General features: G+C 40.6%; 1 protein-coding gene across 3 annotated transcripts in view; it reads left to right on the top strand.

Moving 5' to 3' along the window:
* The first annotated feature begins 5,299 nt into the window (after window positions 1-5,299).
* Window positions 5,300-23,010, top strand: part of hps5 (HPS5 biogenesis of lysosomal organelles complex 2 subunit 2) — a 41,828-nt gene continuing 24,117 nt past the window's right edge. For all 3 annotated transcript variants that reach the window (XM_036535742.1, XM_036535743.1, XM_036535741.1), the window contains exons 1-6: window positions 5,300-5,481; window positions 6,961-7,080; window positions 7,170-7,280; window positions 7,585-7,649; window positions 7,985-8,177; window positions 18,466-18,596. In XM_036535742.1, the coding sequence (XP_036391635.1) occupies window positions 6,976-7,080; window positions 7,170-7,280; window positions 7,585-7,649; window positions 7,985-8,177; window positions 18,466-18,596 (605 nt within the window). In that variant the 5' untranslated portion in view covers window positions 5,300-5,481; window positions 6,961-6,975. The remainder of the gene's footprint in view (window positions 5,482-6,960; window positions 7,081-7,169; window positions 7,281-7,584; window positions 7,650-7,984; window positions 8,178-18,465; window positions 18,597-23,010) is intronic.

Raw genomic sequence — 23,010 nt, 5'->3', positions numbered from 1 at the left:
GTCTTCATAGGTTTGCAGGACAATCACCTGTCCAGCTGTCCCTGATTAGGTAATCAGAGTGGCTACAAGACTGAGCATAGGAGTCATAAAGGGGGCTTGATGTTAGGTAAGGCAGGTAGGCACTGTGGATGTGCTTTGCTTACTAGCTATCAATATTTCTCTAGTTGCACCTATAATATGGCCAAGGTAGTTGGACCATACTTAGGGTAAATTCTTTTAGTTACATTGCCATGATATAGCAATACATTTAACCCATTTCTTACATTCATTTAACACCAGCCGATCTTTGTTTTGCAGGGCCTTTTTGCTTTGTAAAGTGTTTTTTGGTGTAAGTGGTGCTCTGAAAGGTAAGAATTTCCAGGGGTGATTTCTAAAAACATTGTTTGGGTTAGATGGGTTTCAATTAAATCAAAGCATTCTATAAAGTATATTAATTTTGAGTTGAAAAGGGTATTTAGTGTTGCTGTTATCTCTTAACCTTTTGTCTTTGGGTATTCCTTTCACAGCCAACAACTATGTGGCTTTCCAAAATGGGAGCGCCCACAAAAGTTATGACCTCATCAAATCCATATATCGTCATAGTTCTGCCACTAATGCAGACAACATGATGACTGACTATGGTTCTGTGAAGGGTGGTGGTGCACCTTACAGCTACGGCTCTGTTCAAGGTGGAGCTGCACCCTTGGGCTCTAGTTCTGTCCTAGGTCAAGGTGCACGGTATAGTCAGAGGGGACCTGCCACACATTATTCCCATGTCACCCAGAGTGGAAGTGTCTCTAACATCTATGAGCAAGTCAAATTGATTCCCACTTTCCAGCGCAGCTATGTCCCTCGTGTAAATAAACAAGACACAGTCCAGTTTGGCTCTGTCCAGGGTGAAAACTTCTCCAGTGTAGTCAAACTGCCCCCAGGTGATATTACACAGACAGGAAGTGCACGGGAGGGCATTGCCTCTGTTTCACGTGGAACTACTCATCTTGGTTATGGCTCAGCCCACAGGGGAAGCAGTCCTATACAGAGGAGCACTGCCTCTGTTTCACGTGGAACTACTCATCTCGGTTATGGCTCAGCCCACAGGGGAATTAGAAAGGGGAGCATTGTCTCTGTTTTGCATAGAAGTGCAAATCCTGGTCATGGTGCTGCGTACAGGGGAAGTGGCCTCCATGTGTCCAATATTGCCCAAAGTGGAACTACCACCAGACCTTGGATAAACCACTTTGGATCTGTACTCAGAAGGCCTCCTGACAGCTCTGACTCCAGGGCAGTCATTCCAGCAAGAGGATATTTAGGCTTTGCCACTGTTGGCAGTGTCTCCTCTGGCTCCCATGTAGTGAGGCCAGCAACCAGGTACGGTGGTTCTACCCCAGGTGAAAGTACCTCAACCAGCTATGGCACTGGCTCTTTGCTCACTCAACGCATCCCCTACAGCAATGGTTACAGTAGTGTCAAATCCACTAAAAGGTACTTGAGCTCTCTCCAGACTGGAGGAGACCCTTCCATTAGTCGCAAGCCAGACGTATCTTGGTATGGCAAGAGCAAGGTTGCAGGTATGCATCATTTAATACAAATGTAGTGATCTAGCTTCTGCACCTAATCATAATAATCCAGATTTTTTTATCTACAGGCAAATATGGCATGGACTCTAGTCCAGGTGTAAGCTCAGCCACCAACTATGGCAGTGGCTCTGTCTGCCATGAAAGGGATCCCTCCAGATTTGGTTCCAGTGCTGTGAAAACAACCTTGACCTATATTGACTCTGCTCAAAGTGGAAGCACTGATAATAGCTATAATCCTCACATTTAATGTATGGTCAGAGCAGACTGACAGGTATAATACATCCTTCACTTTTTTTCTATATAACTTTTACATGTTTCTAACATCTGAATTAGACTGTAACTTTCCATGTTTCTTTCCACAGGTGGGCATGGCCTTTCTTGAAATTGCTCTATGGTGCCTTGCTGCCTTCATATTCAGTGTATTTATTATTATTTCTGTGTTCCTCTCCATAGATGTGGCCTCTGCTGTATTGCTGACAAATGTGACTTCCAATAAATTGCTAATGCCTGTGTATTCTCCTTTCTTCTATCAATACATTTCTCATAGTTTAGGGGCTCTTGGCCTCTTTTATTTAATGTGTGCAAATCTGCAAAGGTACAACTTGGTGTAAGTCCATGGTGACTGAATTAAAATTTAAATGTGAAGACATTCAATGCTTTCCCATATACTGGAGAGATCTAGCAGAGGATGATCAGTGATTCAACAGCTCTGACTGTTGGGAGTTCTGCCACTGGGGATGGGATGTATGGGGAATGCATGATTTGACAACAGATTGAAGGTAAGAGGGTGCAGTTCCTCTTGCTGGCCCATAGGCTAGGACCAAAAATTTCTGTTTCATTCTGCCCACGACTGGTCACCAGCGAAATACGATGCAGAGGGAAATGAAGAGAGTTACACTAACGTTGCTCGTCTTTGATTAGAAGGATTCATCTTTTAGCCAGACATTGAGTGAACTCAGAAAGCTATGTCCATCAATTATGTATGTCTATATTGGGATTGCAGGTATGCCATCTCCTAAAGTAGTCCCTTGGGAGATAGGCCCTTTACTCCATACCTATCCAGCACTGAGAGTTAGGCCCTTTTTAGCATTTCCTATGGAAATAACCTAACTGACATTGAGTTCTGACTCATTTAAACACACACACTTCTCCTTGACAATCTCCTTGTTCTTTTTCCTTATTTTCCTGCTGCATCACTGTCATCGATAATGCTCCAGGCCCCAAATACATGCCTGTTATCATTGGTCTTCCCCCATGGTTAGCGAATAGTCACATCTGTTCAATTTAGCCAATTGCAAGCCAGTTTCTACCCTTGATAGAAAAGGTATGACAGCTATTTAAGTTGTCAGTGAAGGATGGTTAACTACCTACCTTACCATAAGATTAAGAATAATGTGAATGCATGATGTGAAGAGAAGGTAGTCTATTGGAGTCTGTTGAGGGAATTTATTGTGATTGTTAATTAAATATGCACATCTAACCCCTTGCATTATACATGGACATTTTATTTCAAAGTGTTTGTTGGTATTGTGTTGTGTTGTAACATTTTGTGTTGTTTTGCAGGATGCACTTTGTGCTTGACTTTGGAAGTTGCTCTGGATTACAGTGTGTGCAGTTACATATACTTCGATGTATGTATGTCATTTTGTTAAGTAATGTGATATAATGAATAGTAGTGGGAATAGCCAAATAAATAAATAAATAAAAACACCAAATACTTGCTAAAATACTGTAGCAAGTACTTCTCTACTGCTAGATGTTCACAATTATGTTAAAGAACAACTAACCAGCTACAAGCATGCTAGGTTACTATTACACTATATTAGTTAATATGCATATTCTAAAGGAGAATCTTCACCTGTCCCCCAAAACTATAATTGTTTGTGTGATTTGTTAAAATGTTAAAGGTCTGACATTGTCTTCCATCCTATTCAAACCCAATAGGTAAATCTTGTTTCATCAATGTCATTCCAAACAGGTTAATAGCTTACTGTGACACTGTTATTGTCTAAGTGTGAATCATCTATTAGTTATTAGCCACAATTGCTATAATCAGGAGCCAGTAATTGCAGGTGTGTGGCTCTAGAGAGAGCACACTTTTTCAGTATGCTGTAGGCTCAGGCTGGTTCTGTTTGTTGATATTTTCAAAATAATTATTTGTTTTTGTCATTTTTTCCCTGCTGTTCACTTTTTTGGCCAGATTCTTAACGCACAGTGTCATTACTAACCCATAGTGTTCAGTGTACAGAAACCCCATGTTACACACAAAGGGTACTTCATTATGTCAGTAGAAACACTTGTCAAAGGTCTGACATTAAAATGACTAATATCAAAATGAGGTAAAGTTACACTGAACAATCTGGGCCACAAAAACTCACACAGCCTGGAACTCTATTCCAAAACAAATCTACCAATGTTTCCTAAATTCAGTCAGATGCTTGTGCTGATTCGGAGGGCATGTTTTTCTGCTTTGAAAGGGTAGGCTGTGTTTATGCTAATTCAAATTATGTCTGAGAGACCTAAACTGAGGTGAGTTTGAAACATATTGCTATTCACTATGGCAAGCTGTTTTAACATTTAATCATTCAAGCTAATGCAATTTATAAATATCTATAATTCATTCATATAAATATATAATTTCATTTCAAAGTCAACATATCCATAATGAAATTTTGACTGGCTATAATTCCAGTTCAAAATATCTATTATGAAATTGTGACTAGTCATAACAGTAATTAAAGATATCCGAAATTCAGTTATGACTAGTCGTGGATTCAGTTTTGAGGTACCTGTAATTCTATTATAACAAGTCTTATTGGAGGAAGTTTTTCTTTTAGCTCTATGTAACCTCCAGTTTAAGAAATTAATTGATTTATGACTAGTCATAATTCCAGATCAACATATTCTGATTCAGTTATGATTAGTCATAATATGAACTTTAGATGTTTGTCATTTAATTATAACTCGTGATAATCTCACATTTCTCATCATTATAATTAAATATATCTAAAATTATATAGACCACTCATAGATATCTGAGATGCAATTATGACTACACAGAATTATATTATTGATATGTTGAGGCATAATTTCTTCTCGTCATAATGCCATTTTACCTAGTTAGTATCATGTTATCGAGATCTGAATTGGTATTTGACAAGTCAAAAATTCAATTACGACTAGTTTAAACGTATTTAGGACTTATCAAAATTGTTTTACGGATATCTACAGAAATTATAATTCCGACTAGTCATAATATAATTTTGACCAGTGAAGTGGCTTGTCAAAATGTTATTATGAATAGTAAACTCGAGAGATTTAATGTATATATATATATACATATATAAAAATGGACTGCAATTTAGGTTTGCTGGTAGAAAACACATTGCTTAATAAACTCGGGTTGCAATCAATAGGATAAGAGCCCCCGCGTGCACTGTCGATACTTGCGCCTCTAGTGCCAGTGCAGTGCCGTAAAATGTCATGTGAGTAAGCTTAGGCCGTGTGAAATGAGTGTGTTAAAGTGAACATACGTTAGGTACGTAAATGTTGCGTTAGCTCCATTATGTATACACCAAATTGTGAAAGCCCGTTGCTCGTTGAGAATTTTCTCATCATACTTGATGAGATCAACATCAAACTGATGGCTCAGCGCTACGACAGAAGCATAAAGAGCGAAAGAAATCACTCCGCGCCATAGAGCGAAATGAGATCCTGAAGTAGTGCCGGTTATGGGGCAGAAAGGGAAGGTCTTGCAGTAACTAGCGTCAGGTCATCTGATTTAAAAGTAACATTCCTGCCTTTGCTTGTAAACTGCTGTTAGCTAGGAAGAGAGTCAGATTGGGGCTGCTGGGACTCGGGGCATAAATTTGGACTTGGAAATGATATACCAGTGAAGGGTCTAGACTTCGCTTGGTAATGACAGGTGAGTAGCTAGTGGGTTAACGTTAGCAATATTTTGAGTTAGCTTGTGTAACGTTGGTTTGATTAAGGGGAAGTTTCGTGTTAGTTTCCCCCCTAGACTAGCTGGTACCTGCTATAACAGCACAGGGACTCATCTCACTTGCGGTTTTAGCCAACGTTAGCAAAATCAATTGTACCGTCCTGTTTGACTTATCTTGAAATTTTATTCGCACTCATTATCACACCATGCTACTTATACTCATTTATGTGCGTAACATTTAACATCCTGTCTGTGTAGCTCGCTGGCTAACTTTAACTATTCAGATTAACCAGCTAGGAAACCATAAAATGGAATCTATCACCGCGTAACTAGTCTAGGACGATAGACTAAGTAGCTAACGTTTGCTGTGCTGTTGCACTGTGGTAGCCATGATTTAGGCTTTAACACGATTAAAAATATATATATATCTTGACAAGCGAGGGGCGATGGAATGGTAGTCAACTGACGTTATCTCAGAATTGCAACGTCACTGAAATGCAGCTAACATACCAGGTAGCAATTTAGTGATAGATCGTTTTGCTAATTAAGTTAGGCTGCGGGTCCCATGATTGTCACGTTCTACCCCTTATTTCAATCAACTGAATTAATGCACGGTCATGCAATGGGATTTTCTACAGTTTCTCTACAATTTCCCGACCAGTTTGAAAACCTTGTCTTAATAATGAAAGGGTGCGGCATGCACGGTTAGGCAAATTAATATTTATTTAGTTTCCTCACAGCAGAAAATCATGGTTTGTGTGTTTCAACGAGGTATTTTTTCTGAGGTGGAATGTTAACATGTGCTGTTAGAACTGACGGTAGTGCCAACTACACGTCGCAGTAATCTGCTGTATTTTACCTAGCAAATATTCTCGCCTGTTTAAACTATTTATTCACCATTATATTCATATTTAAATACTGTTAATCTTAACATACCCTGCTTCTTGAAATGGTAAAAAGTAGCCTACCATTTAAAATACTTTCATTTCATTTTTATTGTTGATTGTAAGTACAGTAGGTAACACTCCCACTTCCTATTCTGGAATGGTACAGGAGTGGATTACCTTTCAGCTAAAAAGCTGTATTTTTGTTTTAGGGGACATATTACCTCATAAGACGCAATGGAGGTCATGCTTTCACAATTTGCACAGTAGACTACGTGGAGTCATATGATATCACGCGGCTCATTAGCGCTGAAGGGGTCGTGTTAGTACAGCTTGTTTCAGTATAGTTGGAGATATTGTGGTGAACCTTCATAAAAATTGCATATATGAAACAGAACAGTACTGGTGATGCAGAGAGAAATCAGGACGCCGTGATGTAGTCAGTGTCAATGGTGAATTTTCTGCTGGAGGAAAGGCCACACATGGACAGCGCAATGCTAGGGAACAGGCTTTGGAGAGACTGATTGGTCAGCTGCTGTTGGCTAAGCCCTGCTCCAGTGTATGTTTGTGCCAGCAGTGTGGGGTGATCACCATGTCCTCTGTTCCTGTCGCTGAGTCCTGTGGCCATGTGCTGGTCGAGTTTGACTGTCTGGATCCCTTGCTGGCTGCGCTGCGTTTGGACTCCGGCCGGCTGAAGGTATTTCCTGGGCAAAAAGGGGATTGTCCATTCCGAGGGTGTAGGACATACTCCAGCACATTAGTTCTGTGTGCTTTTGCGTATTTTAGTGCACCTGTTTAGCAGTGTCCAGGAAGTGGCTGGCCCTAGGAACATCCGCTGGGGGGCTGCACCTCATCCAGAGAGAGGGCTGGAAACAGAGGCTCATACTTACTCATAAGGTACCCTTTATTCACACACAATGACAAACGCACACAGACTCACAAACATTCATATTTACAGTTACAAGGTATTGTCCACTTGAACATTGATACACTTATCTCCACCCACTTAAACACAGGCATACACACTGTCTCTCATTTTCACGTAAGGTACTGTACATCTTCAACCTCATGCTGTCAATATCCTCTCCTACACACTGTTGTCTGAAGTGCATTGCATTGCCGTCTAATTCCAGCCAAACTACAGCATCCCTCCAACAGCCACAGGTTCTAGATTCACCCATGTCTGCTCTTCTCTGTCCAGGAAGGATCCATCACACAGATGGCCTGTTGCCCCCATGATGAAGACTTTGTTGCTGTAGCAACAAGGTAATTGTAGTGTGTGTGGTACCAGTGTGAATAAATCCACATGTGTGTGGTTTGTTAGGGCTCAGCATTTATGTCCATATTCCAGACTGCTTTAATTGTATGTATCTGTGATGTTTTCTCAAAGGTTTCAGTGGTTGATGTCATTCTCTGAGTTTGTTTCTCAGAGTGTACATGTAGTCTGGGAAGTCTTGGGGCCCAGTTTTCATGGTCTTATGCAACTGAACACTGCATTTGGTCGTTTCATATTGCTGAACTTTCTGGATGAGAACTTTACAGAAATGAGATTTATATGAGTGTGAGCTGGCCTTGGTCTTTCTCTGTCTCTTTTGTTTCAGTCAGGGGCTGGTGGTGGTATGGGAGCTGCAGCTGGAGCGTAGGGGACGCCCTGAGCGGGTGTGTGTGTCGTGGGAGCACCGTGGTCAGGCAGTGACAGCATTGTGCTGGGACAACGTAGCACTGCGTGTGTTCGTCGGAGATGCTGGGGGGAAGGTCTCCTTTGTACGGGCAGGATCCTCCAAACTTGGCAAGGTACCCAACACCCAACACCCAACACCCCAACATCAAGAGCTGGGGGGACTGAGATTCTGCGCTGTCACAGCCATGCAGCACATTTGAATTGTGCTGGAATTCATTTTGGTGGGCAGTTTGGGCAAATATATAATATTTCCTGTTATATGTTACTTACTAATGCTTTAACATGTAGGTTTTCAAGTAAAGTGAGGGAGCAGAGATGCTTTTACAATGCTTGTCCATTTCTCTCTTCCTTTAAATATCAGCTTATAAGTTCAGAAGCATGGAGAGAATGTACATGATTGTGACGTCATTGAAGCAGGCTTGTAGGACTATGGAAAAGTCAGAGCCAATCAAAGTTTGGCATGCTATTAGTATATTACTGTTATAGGTAACCAGTCTGTATGACAGAAATTTGTAGCACTCACCTATCATATAGTTGAAATTCTACATCACTTTAATTATTTAAAAGCAGCTCAAAAATATCAATATATTTTCAACCACTGCATCTCTTATCTCATCGATGGCCGATACTGACAAATATATATATATATATATATATACACACACACACACACACGCGCCGCATAATTTAAAAATGGTCTGTCTTATTTCCCATCGCATTCTCTCCTTACGGAGCCACAATATTTTGAAAGAGCAGAGACACAATAAAGTTACAGAAAATGCGCTGTCCAGTGTCGTTGTGTAAGTGTTCAAACACAAAAATTACACACTCTGTTCGAGTCCTAAAGCAGGAACTAGGCGATTGCGGGTTGTCTTGTTTTATTTCCCGTTGCCATCTCTGCTTCCTGAGCCGCGTTATTTAAATTTTTTCTCACACCCCCTCCGGAAGCAGAGAAAAGCTTAGCAGCTCACAGATAGCATCACCCCAGAGTGAGAATCTTGGCTATATATTTTACCCCTCCTCGCATCACTGGTGCTTTACAAGCATTGCAAATAGCAATTTTCTTATCCATTTCAGATACTTTGACATACTTCCATATAGCTGACATGTTGAAGCTTGTTGCTGGTGCTCATAATAAACATTTAGCGTCATTGCGTGCACATAGTTAACGCGTCACCTTATCAGCCAGGCACAGATATGAAAATTTCTGCCTATGCAGATAATTAACTTCTTAAGTTTTTATCAGCCGATACCGATATAGTGCCGATATCATCGTGCATCCCTAGTTTTGATTGTTTAGTAGTTGGGATTAGCTTTAAGTCTTCCGTCTTGTATTCTTTGTTCATGGATGTGGAAACTAAGTTTCAGTCTGCTGGTCCACTTTGAAACAGGACTAGAAGTAATATTACATTTTCATGGACGGAATTTTTGCTTGCCATTAATGTACAGTTTTGGTCATTGATGTTTTGACTTGAGCACAAAGAAGAGAAGCCGTTAAGGAGGATCTGCCTTTGGTTATGTGTGCTTTTGATTATGGAAGAGCACAAGCTCTTCACAGCACCAGGGACCAGAATGTGGAGAACTTGCTGCTGGGATCCGGTAGATTAGCAAGGTTTGAGATATTCATATGCTCATACCCTGAATCTATGAGGTAGGTTTCTGGGCTTGGTGATTTTCACACTGCCTGAGCACTATTGTGAATTCCCTTTCGTACTAATAATATCAGTCATACTCTCAAACTGCTCCAGCATTCTAGTGGCTGCAGCACTCTGACAGCATTACTTGCAGCAGCTGCTGGTAGGACTGTTTACTTCACCGATGAGTATCCACTTGTGTCTGCAGCTGAGAAGCAGAGCAGGACTTACACATAGGGTTGGGAACCGAAACTCCGTTCTAAAATTAGAACCGAATCCATGTACCATTACGTATGTAACTAATTTTAGCTTTGAGGAAACAACGATTTAACGTTAAAATTGTAGCAAATGCTAGCTGAAAACTATGAGAAGCTTAATAACACTGATGAAAACATAACAAACCACGCAACGTAACACGCGCACTACATAGCATAAAAAATAAGTTACATGAAAAAGGGTTAAATACGAGCTAGCATGCATGGCTAACGTCACAACAGTGTGAAAGATGGACCGCAGTAAACGGTCAAAAGTGTGGCTTCACTTTAGAAAACAAAATGACAACAAGGCAAAGTGCAATGCATGTGGGAAGCTAATTGGCTGCAAGTCAGGTTGCACGTCAAATCTGACCAAACATTTAAGGCAGCATGGCATCGATCTGAAAGACTGTGTTTGATGTCTTGCGATAAGCAAGAATAAGCAGAATCGGAATCGATAAAATTCAAACGATACCCAACCCTACTTACACAGAAGGCTTCAGTCTGTCAAGCTCTGAAATGCATAATGGAACCATTGTTCTTAGGATTGAGCTACACAGACCTGAAGGTAGTGCTGGTAATTAGGAGCACGTTTAGGAATAAAAAGCCCATTTTCCATTGTTTGAGGGCTTACAGATCCTGTCCTGAATGAAAGGGCTCATTTTGACAGCAGGCTGGCAGGCATTGTGTCTGTATGAGTGCAGCTGTGGCCTAGCATTAGCACAGCTTGTTGCACTTTTGAAAATAGAGCTACGGAACAAGGAACAGATCCTTGTAGACAGAGGTAGTGTCATTACTGACCCAATGCGCAACTGCACAAGTGCAGTTTCTTGAAGCAGATGTGTGTTGAATGAGCTACGGATGTGCATTTCGGTCATATTGACAGCTTGAGTACTCGACAGCTAAAAATGAGCAAGTACTCGTATTCCGTGGGGGGCTGATCTCGCAATGAGTGTAATCACCAGTAAACACAATATAATTTGGACTAAAAATAAAGAAAAACTTTGGATAATTGGATATTTTATTTAAACCTCACAGTTTAACAACACTGTTTTCTCAAACATGAACATTAGGCGACTGAACCGCACATATTGCAAAAATAATAAAAACTTCAACAAAGTTCAGCTTCCACTGTCAACACATCCCTGTCTCATTCACTCATTCATTCAGGCTCTGCAGCCAGCCTCCATGTTCTTATTTAAAAAGATGAGCTGGTCTGCATGCTCAGGTGATAGCTGAGTCATATAGAGCATCTATTCTTGCGGTGATTGTCTTGTGAGAAGGCACATCATATTGGCTCTCAAGGTAATTAATTAATTCTCTGAATCCTTCCCCCTCAACAAAACCTAGAGGCAGCAAATCTTTGGTTAACATTTCAGCTATTAGCTGTGTTGTTCTCTCAACTCTGCTAGCATCGCATGTACATCTGACTGTAGTAAAAGACATTATTCGTGTCTGGCTAGCTTCTTTATTTTTTTGACATTTTGTGTTTAAATGCGAGGTGATGGCGCATTGTACTAGTAGTAGAGTTATATGACAGCTTTGTGCTGCATAACTTGCACTGCACTGTGTTTTGTTCAATTTTGTTCAAAGTGTTTCCACACATCACTGCGCATTTTTGAAGCCATTGATAGCCATATAGCTAGTGCTACAGCTTTGGCCTAGAAGAGGCTCCTGCTTCACAGTCTCTGAAATGATTGTCGTCTGTTCAGTGTCAGTTGACCGCAAGTTCCCGTCCTCAATGCCACTGTAACCAATCACAATTTTTTTTTTTTTTAATGAAGATACGGCTCCAGTTCTGGAAGGATATATGTTGTGTTGTGTTGTTTGGTACTGGATTTCAATCAGTGTAAAATGAAGTTTTGATGATTAAACTGAAGTAAAATGAAGTTGCAAAATAAAAAAAAAATATGGTGTTTTAGCCTATAAAGGCTACTCCTATTCTGTTTCTTTTTTTTTCAAAATAAAGGTGTGATCGGGAACAACATTGTTTTATTTCGATTTATAGTAACATTTTATTTGTCTTTCATGGCTATTATTACCTAATCAGAAAAAAGTCATTATTTGAAGTCGCTGAAGTCCGGCCAGGTAATTAGCCTAAGATAGGGCCGCTTCAAATACAATGCGGAAAATTAGGATTATAACAGCCAGGATGTGACAATAAATCAGCAAGAGTTTCCTCTAGTGATTACAATATTAATAATTTATTGATTATATTTTTCCTAAACATGTCATATAGTTAAATGTGCTGGGTGAGACATGGTGAAAAAAGGTTAATAACAATATAACGGTTAGGAATGATATGTTTAAGACAGACATAGCAGAGAACGGGAGAGTTCGCTCTGTAGGTAAATTAATCCTCAGTTTTGCAATACAAATAAAGACTCGCACCCTGATTTACTGAGGTAGGTGCAAACCAAGTAGATTTAAAAATAATTGTTTGCGCCCAAATTAAAACATGCTTTTACTGGGCGGTATAGTGTGATTAACCCTTTTGCGCATACGGTCACACTGGTGTGATCAGCCGTTTAGCATGTATGCTAACACCGGTGCGATTAGAACGCGAGATTGGAAAAATTCTAGCTTTGAGGAAACATCGATTTAACATTAAAAAATATAGCAAATGCAGTGGTGAAAACTATGAGAAGCTGAAAACGTAACAAACCATATAATGTAACATGCGCGCTACATAACCTAGCATAAAATAAGTTACATGTGAAAGGGTTAAATAAGCTGTTTTTTCCTGTAAATCAGGCGCAAGGAGCTAATATAATTATAATAAATCCGTCCTTCATTTATGGCTGACACTCCTTGAAATACATGGGTAATTCCAGGTCAAATCAACAGATTTTAGAAAATTTTCCCGAATGACCATCTTGGATTTGCTTCATACTTGATGTAAGTCATTGTACCCAACAACTAGTGTGCAAAATTTTCGGCTTGTTATCTTCTTTCGTTTCTGAGATATGGAGGCTTTAAAAAGGGGTCGTGGCATGCAAAAAATGAGTGTTGTTGAAAAATCACAAAGTTCCATAAGTCATTACTTTTGAATTATTCGTGCTAGATGCTTGAAATTTTCAGGGATTGTTCTACACTATTAGATATCTTTAACTTGTAAAATAGTTGGCCCACAGTTGCATATTTGCCAAGTTATGGCTTGCTGAATATTGTATTTTAAAAAATTCTTTAGTGCTTTGGAGTACTATATCTTCACACGGAACCACATCATATCTTTTAAATTTTGATATATAATACTCATGTTATAGTACTTTCTTAGCAACTAGGTGCATGTCTTAAAGAAATCAAAATTTCTGATTTATGAGGCATTAAAAATGGAAAAAAATGATTTCAGACCTATATTTCAAGCGCATATTGCCCATGTATTTACATTTATTCATTTGGCAGACGCTTTTATCCAAAGGGACTTATATAGGTTACAGTTCTTTACAATGTTATCCATTCATACAGCTGGATATTTACCGAGGCAACTGTGGGTTAAGTACCTTGCCCAAAGGTACAGCAGCAGCGTCCCAGCGGGGATTGAACCGGCAACCTTTCGGTTACAAGTCCTGCTCCCTAACCACTATGCTACACTGCCGCCCGTTGAAAAGTCTACCATAAAAACAATCATACCACTAGAAAGAGCATGTTTTAATTAGTAAATGCACAAAACATGAAGTTGGTGCCTTGAACCAAGCTATATTAATTAAGGTATCAGTCATGGTCTTCACGTTTTTGGGTGTTTGTTTTTTTTTTCCTTGGTTGTCATGTGATGTTTTGTTTACGTCATGTGCTTCTGTTCCTTGTGTCTCTGTCTCTACCCCTCACCTTTTTTCTGTTTATTAGCCTGGTCATTGTCTTCTTTGTGTTCATCTGTTCCTCGTTGTGTTTAACCAGTGATGTTTCCCCTGGTTGGTTCTCCTTGTGAATTTAAGCCCTTGTGTTTGACCTGTCCTCTCGCTATGTTGGATGGTGTTGATTTCCGTGTAACATGACTTCATCTTTGGCACCATGCTTCATTGGAGAAATGCTCAGTTGTTCTGAAGACTGTCACAAATTGGATTATGTAAAAAATCCTAAAAGATAAGCTTACTTTAAAATAATCATTTGGACATAAAAAAATTTTCATATAGCCCTTTCACCAGTTATCATTATATATTGATTTTGTAGGACTTTCAATACTGTAAATTTTAGCAGTTTTAGATGACTGATTTAATGAGCCTAGTATTAGTGCCAAGAAATGTTAGCGCAATTTTTAATCTTGTAGTTTTCTCAATGATAAAAATAAATTTCTGTATAAATTAATATTGACCAAAACATGTTTCATTCCAACAAAGAAGCAGATCCAATGTTCATGGAAAAAGACAGGAACGTTTATTTGCACAGCCGGCCGTGGGAACATCAGCATGGAGCAGAAGTTCAACAAGTATAAGGTTTAGTTCTTTTTTATATAGTTACAGTAAGTACATTTATATGAGTTACAATGGGGGTGTTGTTTTTGATCTGTGGTTCTGTGGAGCTGTGAATTGCTAAACAGCTCCCTCTCTAATTGGGTCTCTTCTGAACTTCGTTGCCTAATTTGGTCAGTCGGGTTCAAACTTCAGAAGTTAAGCCCATATATGGTCATGCGGGACCCTGTGTTCTGCAGACTCTTACCATCAAGAGGCACCATTTGGCTCCGGTCGGATGTAGCGGCATCGCTTTGTATTCGAATACACATCACTTGTCTCCAGCATTTTTATTCTAATACACACCTCCGCTGTCTCCAGATCAAACGCCATGCCGTTCCTTAGAACTGTCTCCTAACAACACCTATAGTGTGCATGTATTTTAAGTGAAAGTTTTAAGAATAAGAAATACTTTATTAATCCCGAAGGAAATTTGAGGGTCACAACTGCACCGTCCGGCACACATCAAAACAACAAAGAATAAATTGAATAAAATAAATGAGGTATAAAATACAACAAATAGAAAGAAGTTTGTGCAATTATGCGTTGAGTTATCGTGCAAGTTATCGTGCATGTGCTATGATTATATACATAGTATAAAATGAATTATGAAGCAAGAATAAAAAAGGGTAAGGTTATTGCTATTATGCAGTATGATGTGCAGTAGAAAAGTTATTGTTGTACAATATAAAAAACAATGATAACTGTATAGTGCCAATCCTGACCAGATGGCTAGAGAACAGTTATTGTCCCATGTGCAACGATTATGTGTGTGTGGGGGGGTTTGACAGCACAGGGCATCAGGTGCCAGTCAATCCCATGTTGCAGCAGAGAGGGGAGGAGTTGTATAGTTTGATGGATGCAGGCAGAAAAGACCTTCTGTGTCTCTCAGTGGAGCATTTTGGGGAGATCAGCCTGCCACTGAAGGTGCTCTTCATCTTCACAAGCCCGTCATGGAGAGGATGGGAGGTGTTGTTTAGGATGCTCACCAGCTTGTTAAGCATCCTTCTCTCCGCCAGCGCCCCTAGTAAATCCAGCTCAATTCCACCACCTAAGACAGAGCTGGCTTTCCTGACATGCTTGTTCAGTGTGTTAGCGTCCTCAGCTTTCGGACCACACCCCCAGCACACCACCGCGTAGAAGATGGCACTGGAAACCACAGGCTGGTAGAACATCTGCAGCATCTTGTTGCAGACATTGAAGGATCGTAGTCTCCGCATGAAGTAAAGCCGACTCTGGCCCTTCTTGTAAAGGGCCTCTGTGTTCGTAGTCCACTCCAGCCTGTCATCTAAGTGCACTCCAAGGTATTTGTAGGAGTGGACTACTTCAACTTCTGCACCATGGATTGCGACAGGGGTCCGAGCAGGTTTATACTTGCGGAAGTCCACAACCAGCTCCTTCATCTTGCTGACGTTTAGCTGCAGATGGTTCAGGCTGCACCACTCCACGAAGCTGTCTATCAGTCCCCTGTATTCAGCCTCCTGTTGCCCCTCGATACACCCCGCGATAACGGAGTCATCAGAGAACTTCTGAAGGTGGCATAACTCTGAGTTGTGAACAGGAAGGGAGAGAGGACGGTCCCCTGGGGTGCCCCTGTGCTGCTCAGAACTGTCTCTGACACACTGCTCCCAAGTCTCACATACTGTGGTCTGTTGGTCAGGTAGTCAGTAATCCAGGTCACAAGCGGGGCGTCCACTTACATGCATCTGAGCTTGTCTCCCAGCAATAAAGGCTGTATGGTGTTGAAGGCACTGGAGAAGTCAAAAAACATGACTCTCACAGTGCTTCCAGCTTTGTCAAGATGGGAGTAGGCCCGGTGCAGCAGGTATATGATGGCGTCCTCCACTCCGATGCGTTCCTGGTAAGCAAACTGCAGGGGGTCCAATGCTGGTCTGACCAGGGGTCTGAGGTGGGAGAGGACAAGCCTCTCCAGGGTCTTCATCACATGTGATGTTAACGCCACTGGCCTGTAGTCGTTTAAAACCTTGGGGTGCCCCTTCTTGGGTACAGGGACCAGGCATGATGTTTTCCATAGCGCGGGAACCTTTTCAAGTCTCAGGCTCAGACTGAAGATGTTTTGGAAGACTCCACAAAGCTGTTCAACACAACCCTTAAGCACCTCAGTCCCCACGCCGTCGGGACCTGCAGCTTTGCCTGAGTGGAGTCTTTCCAGTTGCCTCTTCACCTGGTCAGTTGTGATGGTTGGGGAGAGTGGCGAGGGGGGAAGGGCAGTGCCCGGTACAGGGGCCTGAGAGGGTCTGGAGGGGGACTGTATGGTGATATGGGAGGTGTGAATAGTCGAGGGGCTGGGGGGAGGGTGGACCAGGGCTTCAGTATCAAACCTATTGAAAAACGGGTTCAACTCATTGGCCCTGGCCACGCAGTCCTCTCTCACACGGCTGCTGGTCTGGTTGTAACCGGTGATTCTCCTCATGCCGTTCCACACCTCCCTTGTGTTGTTCTGTTGAAGCCTGAACTCCATCTTCCTCCTATAGGTGTCCTTGCCCTCCTTGATCTTGATGTTAAGTGTCTTCTGGACCCTCTTAATCTCCTCCCTGTCCCCGGCTCTGAAGGCCCTCTTTTTGTTATTAAGGAGAGCCTTAATGTCACTGGTAATCCAGGGTTTGTTATTTGGAAAAGTTGATGTAGCCCGTGATGCATTGAGTAAGCTCTTCTACATCCTCTCCGTGAGGCTCAGTCAGAGTCTCCCAGTCAGTAGCCTCAAAACAACCCCTGAGAGCCTCAACTGCATCACGTGACCACCTCCTGAATGTCTTGGTGGTTGCAGGTTGCCGTTGGACAAGAGGCTTATACTGGGGTGAGAGCTGGACCAGGTACTGTTTGAACACCAAAAATGCTGTGTAAAATAGCTTAGAATAACAAGTTGTCACTCATAGCTCTTGACCTCCAAGCCTTCAGCCACTCTTCCTGGAACAAGAGACAACCACTTCCAGTCATGCCAAACCATCTGCAGGTTAGCAGGGTTTTGGATGGCCCTAGTTTAATTGTGGATTTGAGTGGGAATCGCCCACAAATGATGGAACAAACTGCTGTGAAATCAGGAGTCCAGTTCCTGGGAAATATGTTGTATGCGTGTATGACCATAAGTGGTGGATAGGCAACATTTGTGCAATATCAGAGGAGGAAGAAGATGTACAAGTAACATTTATGCATCCTCATGGTCCCTCTAAGACTTACAGTTGGCCCCGGAGAGAGGATATCTGTTGGGCCCCTCTTGTGCATATCCTAAAGATCATTGATGCCCCACTTACACCAACTGGCAGGCAGTATAAACTTCCACCGTATTTGGAAAAAGACATCAGTGCATTGTTCAAACTCTTAAAGTAGATACTATTTTTTCAAGGCTTTCAATTTCATGACATTGCAGTTAGTTGAATTGTAGAACTGGGTTTTGCAGAATTTCCGTTTGTAGTAAACCTGTTATGTTTGGTACCTTAATTAATATAGTTTGGTTCAATGTACCAACTTCATGTTTTGTGCATTTACTAATTAAAACATGCTCTTTCCAGTGGTATGATTGTTTTTATGGTAGACTTTGTCATACATGGGTAATATGCCTCCGTATCTCAGAAACTAAAGAGGATGCAAGCCAAAAAATTCACACACTAGTTGTTGGGTACAATGACATTATTTACATCAAGTATGAAGCAAATCCAAGATGGTCATTCGGGGGTCCTCTTGATTTCACATGGAATGACCCACATATTCATCAGTTCTATGGCTCAAGTTGATCCCCGGGGAAATCCCTGCACATAAGTAATAAATATATATTTTCTACGTTATTCTACGCGTATTTCTACGCAGCTCAACATTGTGATGTCTGTCAGCCATTGGTGATAGACGATGGCATCGTCTATTGGCCCAACTCTAATATATCTTCGATAAACGTTCACGCATTTATTGTGTTGTCATGATTGATCATTGCTGTCACTTGCAAGTACTCGATACTCAAGTACTCGTGCCCATCCCTGATTTTAGTACAGGAGTGAGGCGTGAGAAGGTGATTGAGAGTTGTAGCTGTGTGACAAATGTGTCTGTGTGCAGGGTGCAGGGTTTGTCATCTTCCCAGTGCAGACTATCACCACAGTGGATTCCCGAGTCGTGCAGCTGGGTTACATGGATGGACGTCTGCTTGTCTCCTCTCTGAGCCGCTGTTACCTGTGTGACACTGAGAGGTGAGTGCCACCCTACTCAGCCACAATACTGTCACTACTGTCAATACTTTCTATCCACATTAAAGTGATACTTGTGCAAGCAGTACATACATTACCTATGTACCAATTACCAAGTATATATATAATGAAGATCAAACAGTCAATCAAGCAGTTTTACGTACATTACTAAAGATAATTTAACCTTTGAGGTTATGGACCACCTTTTTAAGTGGAGAGTGGATGTTTATTAAAGACCACCCCTTCAGGCAGGTAAGGGTGCTGCTCCTATGAGGCAGCATAGCCATGACAGCCCTGCCACCACAGTTTCTATTTTCTGATATGTAATAATGCTAATGTTTCAGTGACATCTATGAAATTATGCCACAAGTGCAAAGTGGTTTACTTAATTAAATTAATTAATTCTGGTAGTCAGGCGATCATAACATAAATACCAATATATTCTAGTCAGCTGCTAAAATGCAGTTGCCTCTGCTAACATCATCACCATTCGGTAATCTTGCTGTTTTGGACAGCGTACATGACTCAAGGAAACATCTCTATGTGAACATAAATCCTGTTAATTTTGTTTATGCATTGTGTGTAATATTTCTTTGGTTCTCTCTCTACTCATTACCATTTTGATTACATGGCATCGGTCAATATTGACTGCCTTGGTATGGGCCTCTGGCTTCTTTGGCTATGCTCCTAGATGATAACAAACATGAATCCAAGGATATTATTTTGCCCAGCCTTTGGTGATAATATTCATGGGCAAGTGAGCCAAGTTCAAAATAAAAATAACATGTGAGAATGTAAGCTAATTACCCAGCAGGAGAGAAGTGGATACTGGGAAATATTTTTACTGGAAGGTGGCACTAAAATGTCACAGAAAATGATTACATTGGGATTACATTGTAGTATATTGCAGACATTTACATTGTAGCGGAATTGAAGAATCCTGGAGGAGCTGTGAAAAGCAGCTCTCTTGCCTTTCCTCTCAACTCTTGCCAGCAAGTGGCTACAATATACCTGCAATACTCTTACCCTGCACTCACACCGGCAGTGACTATGAGTGACAAAGCAGCCAGAAGTCATTCGTTTCCAGTGGTCGCTGGGCGACACTGAGCGACATGGCACGTCGTGTCGCCGCAACTTGGCGACTAAAAAAAGTTAAGCAAAGTTCAACTTTATGCAAATATGCAGCGACAGAGTCGAGTGACGGCCATTCAGGGCAGATGTGTTCCTCCTTATATTCTTTCGCTGTGAAACATTTTCTTAAACTTTAGTTCCTATATTAGCATTTTAGTTCCCATAGCAGCGATTGCGAATGCTATTTTGCGGGCCATGGTGAAACAGTAGTGTTTGAAGCAAGATCACACTCTTTATAGGAAAATAAATTCCCTCCAAAACATATTTTTCAGCGGGAATGCACATAATTTGTGAGTTCACGCATATATTGGGCGATATATTTATAGGCCTGCCTTTAAGAAAATACGATCATTCCAGTCCATGATGAATATAGCAAAGACAATGTAAATATAATATGTAAAGAAATATAAAATATGTAGTTATAAAATTTGTTAGTATATACATTTTTTTTTTTAGAAAATTGATGTATCTCTTGTCAATACATTTGTAGCCCACTTCCTCAAAACTACGTTAGCAGCGCCCAAAAGCTGGCTGCAGCAAACGACAGCGACTAGCTGCAGCTAGCGACTAGCTGCAGCTAGCAACGCAGCGACTTGGGGGCATACAGCGACAAAGTCGCTGCCGGTGTGAGCGCAGGTTTAGAGTTCCTCTTTCAGTTGTGTGTAATCTGTGCTACTGCATCAGAGATCTTTCTCTGACTTTTTGTAGAGCATTTGTTTCAGTTTAATGAAGTCATTTTATAAGTTGGAAGCCAGTTGCTTGGTGTACTCAGTAGTACTAGTATACAGTATTTTCATTTTCGCCAGTGTTCCAGCTTAAAGATTTGTTGACCATAATGATAAAATAAATACTTTATTAATCCCGAGGGAAATTTGAGTGTCACAACAGCACTGTCCAGCACAAATCAAACACAATAGAATAAAATAAAATAAATTGAAAGTTTGCATCTGTTTGTCTGCATTGTGCAGTAATTGTATAAGTAGCATATAATAAAATGAGAAAAGTAAGATAGAAAAAGTTATTGTCCATTGTGCAATGATTGTATACATAGTATATAACAAAATAGGATACAAAAGTAAAACAAGATAATACTATTTACGGAGTGCAATGCACAATAAAAAAATTGTTATTGGTACACATAATATTGTGCATAACAATAATAATAACTGTGTAGTGCAATTCTTAACCAGTTATCTGTGAGAAGGAGTGAGATAGATAGAGAATAGTTATTGTCCATTGAGCAATGAATATGTGTGAAGGGGAACAGCATAGGGCATGAAGCATCAGTCTAATACCATGTTGCAGCAGAGAGGGGAAGAATTGTAGAGTTTAATGGCTGCTGGCAGAAACGACCTTTTGTGTCTCTCGGTGAACATTTTGGGGGAGATCAGCCTGCCACTGAAGGTGCTCTTCATCTTAACAAGCCCATCGTGGAAGGGATGGGCGGTGTTATTTAGAATGCTCACCAGCTTGTTAAGCATCCTCCTCTTCGCCATCGCCCCTAGTAAGTCCAGCTCAATTCCACCTCTTATGACAGAGCTGGCTTCCCTAACAAGCTTGTTCAGTCTGTTAGCGTCCCCAGCTTTTAGACCACACCCCCAGTGCACCACTGCATGGAAAATGGCACTAGATACCACTAACTGATCTTGTTGCAGACGTTGAAGGATCGTAGTCTCCGCAGGAAGTAAAGCCCACTTGCAAAGGTTTTCTCTTTTTTCAACAAGAACCTCTTTATTGCTTCCAGATAAATTCAGCTCAGATATTTTGTCCACAAATAGGGGTAAAATTCCACTGGAGACATGCAGTAGGAGTTTATGGTCATAATACACAGGCATGGAAAGGCATATGCATTCCTCTGACATGGTGTCCTCTCTAAACACATCAAAGTTATATTTAACCTCCCCAAAAGTAACCAGGTCAATCACGTGGATATAAAATGTGTAAACTTCTAACTTCTGAGTTGTACCCATCTTTATTATGTTTAATCAGACTGTGCTTATCCTTTCTGGAAAATATACTGCAGTTTCCTCACATTTGGGTGGGAAATTCAAAATAATATGCCAGAGCTGGATTAAATAGGCTGTCGATTATTGAGAACAGAATTTTAGAGTATCGTTTTAGAAAAAAAAAAACAGTCATGTATTTTTATTACTGTCATGTCACTTTCAGGTTGCCCTTTATGGATATCATAATAAATCTTGACTTTTCTCTATTTACGTTCTACTTTGGAACAGTTACTTTTTAGAATATTCTTCTATGGGGCGTTATGTTTATGAGGAACTTTCTTGTTTTTCTCTGACAGGGTAGATATGGGTATAGCTGTGACAGAGTAGATTTGAGAGTGCAATTAAAAATATCCCCTAGTGCAGGGGTTTTCAACCTTTTTGGGGCTAAGGTACATCAAGGGTTAAACCATAATGTCAAGGCACACCAGTTTAAAGTTGGTTATCGATTTTGAAGAATGTCACATACATTATGATGTGGCTATAATGTCATTAGTGAGATTTGACCCATATTCCACTACAGCAGACTGTCAAACATGGTTGGGAGGGTTACTTTTAATATGTATTCCACTACAGATTACAGAATACTTGCCCTAAAATGTAATTTGTAACATATTCTGTTAGATTACTCAAGGTAAGTAGCGTAAATCTAAATACTTTGGATTACTTTCTGAACACTGTGTTTTTAATTTTTAACGGTTTTTTAAAGAATATTCATCCGACTAAGGTTCTGAACGGTTACTTTTAGAATGTTCACTTAGCATTGTTGTGGCTAACATTTTGGCACCCCCATGTTAACTCTATGGGCATTTCATCGCAGTTTCTTTAGAATTGTAAATGTTAATTCAAATACTGTACATTACACGAAAACATGAATTAGAAAAGGCATGAGCCACCCTAAACACATTGTGAGTGGGAAAGGAGTTAACAATTTAATGTATAATATGCGTAGTGTAAAATTGTTTGAGTAATCGCAGTTTTGAATATGTGAAATTTCACTTGTTTTGTCACTATATATACTTGTTGGCTAGTTAGCTTTAATACTATACCTAATAGCCTACTAGCTAGCTGAATAGCTAATCCAGTGCAACCAAACTATGTAAGATAGCTAGCTAGTGATCAATATTAGCTCAAATAATGAAAAAGAGAACTTCCTTCAAGATGCTTTTTCAGGTTAGAGGTCGATCCTTTGAAAAGTAGATAGCAGTTTGGTTGCTGGCAAGTACAGCTTGCATTGTACTGTTTTGTTGCGACCTTTGCCAAATTTGAAAGTGAAATGGTCC

This window comes from Megalops cyprinoides, chromosome 8, assembly GCF_013368585.1.
Source record: "Megalops cyprinoides isolate fMegCyp1 chromosome 8, fMegCyp1.pri, whole genome shotgun sequence".
Lineage (NCBI taxonomy): Eukaryota > Metazoa > Chordata > Actinopteri > Elopiformes > Megalopidae > Megalops > Megalops cyprinoides.
The sequence above is the reverse complement of the archived record's forward strand: the minus strand, read 5'-3'. Positions and strand labels throughout refer to the sequence as shown.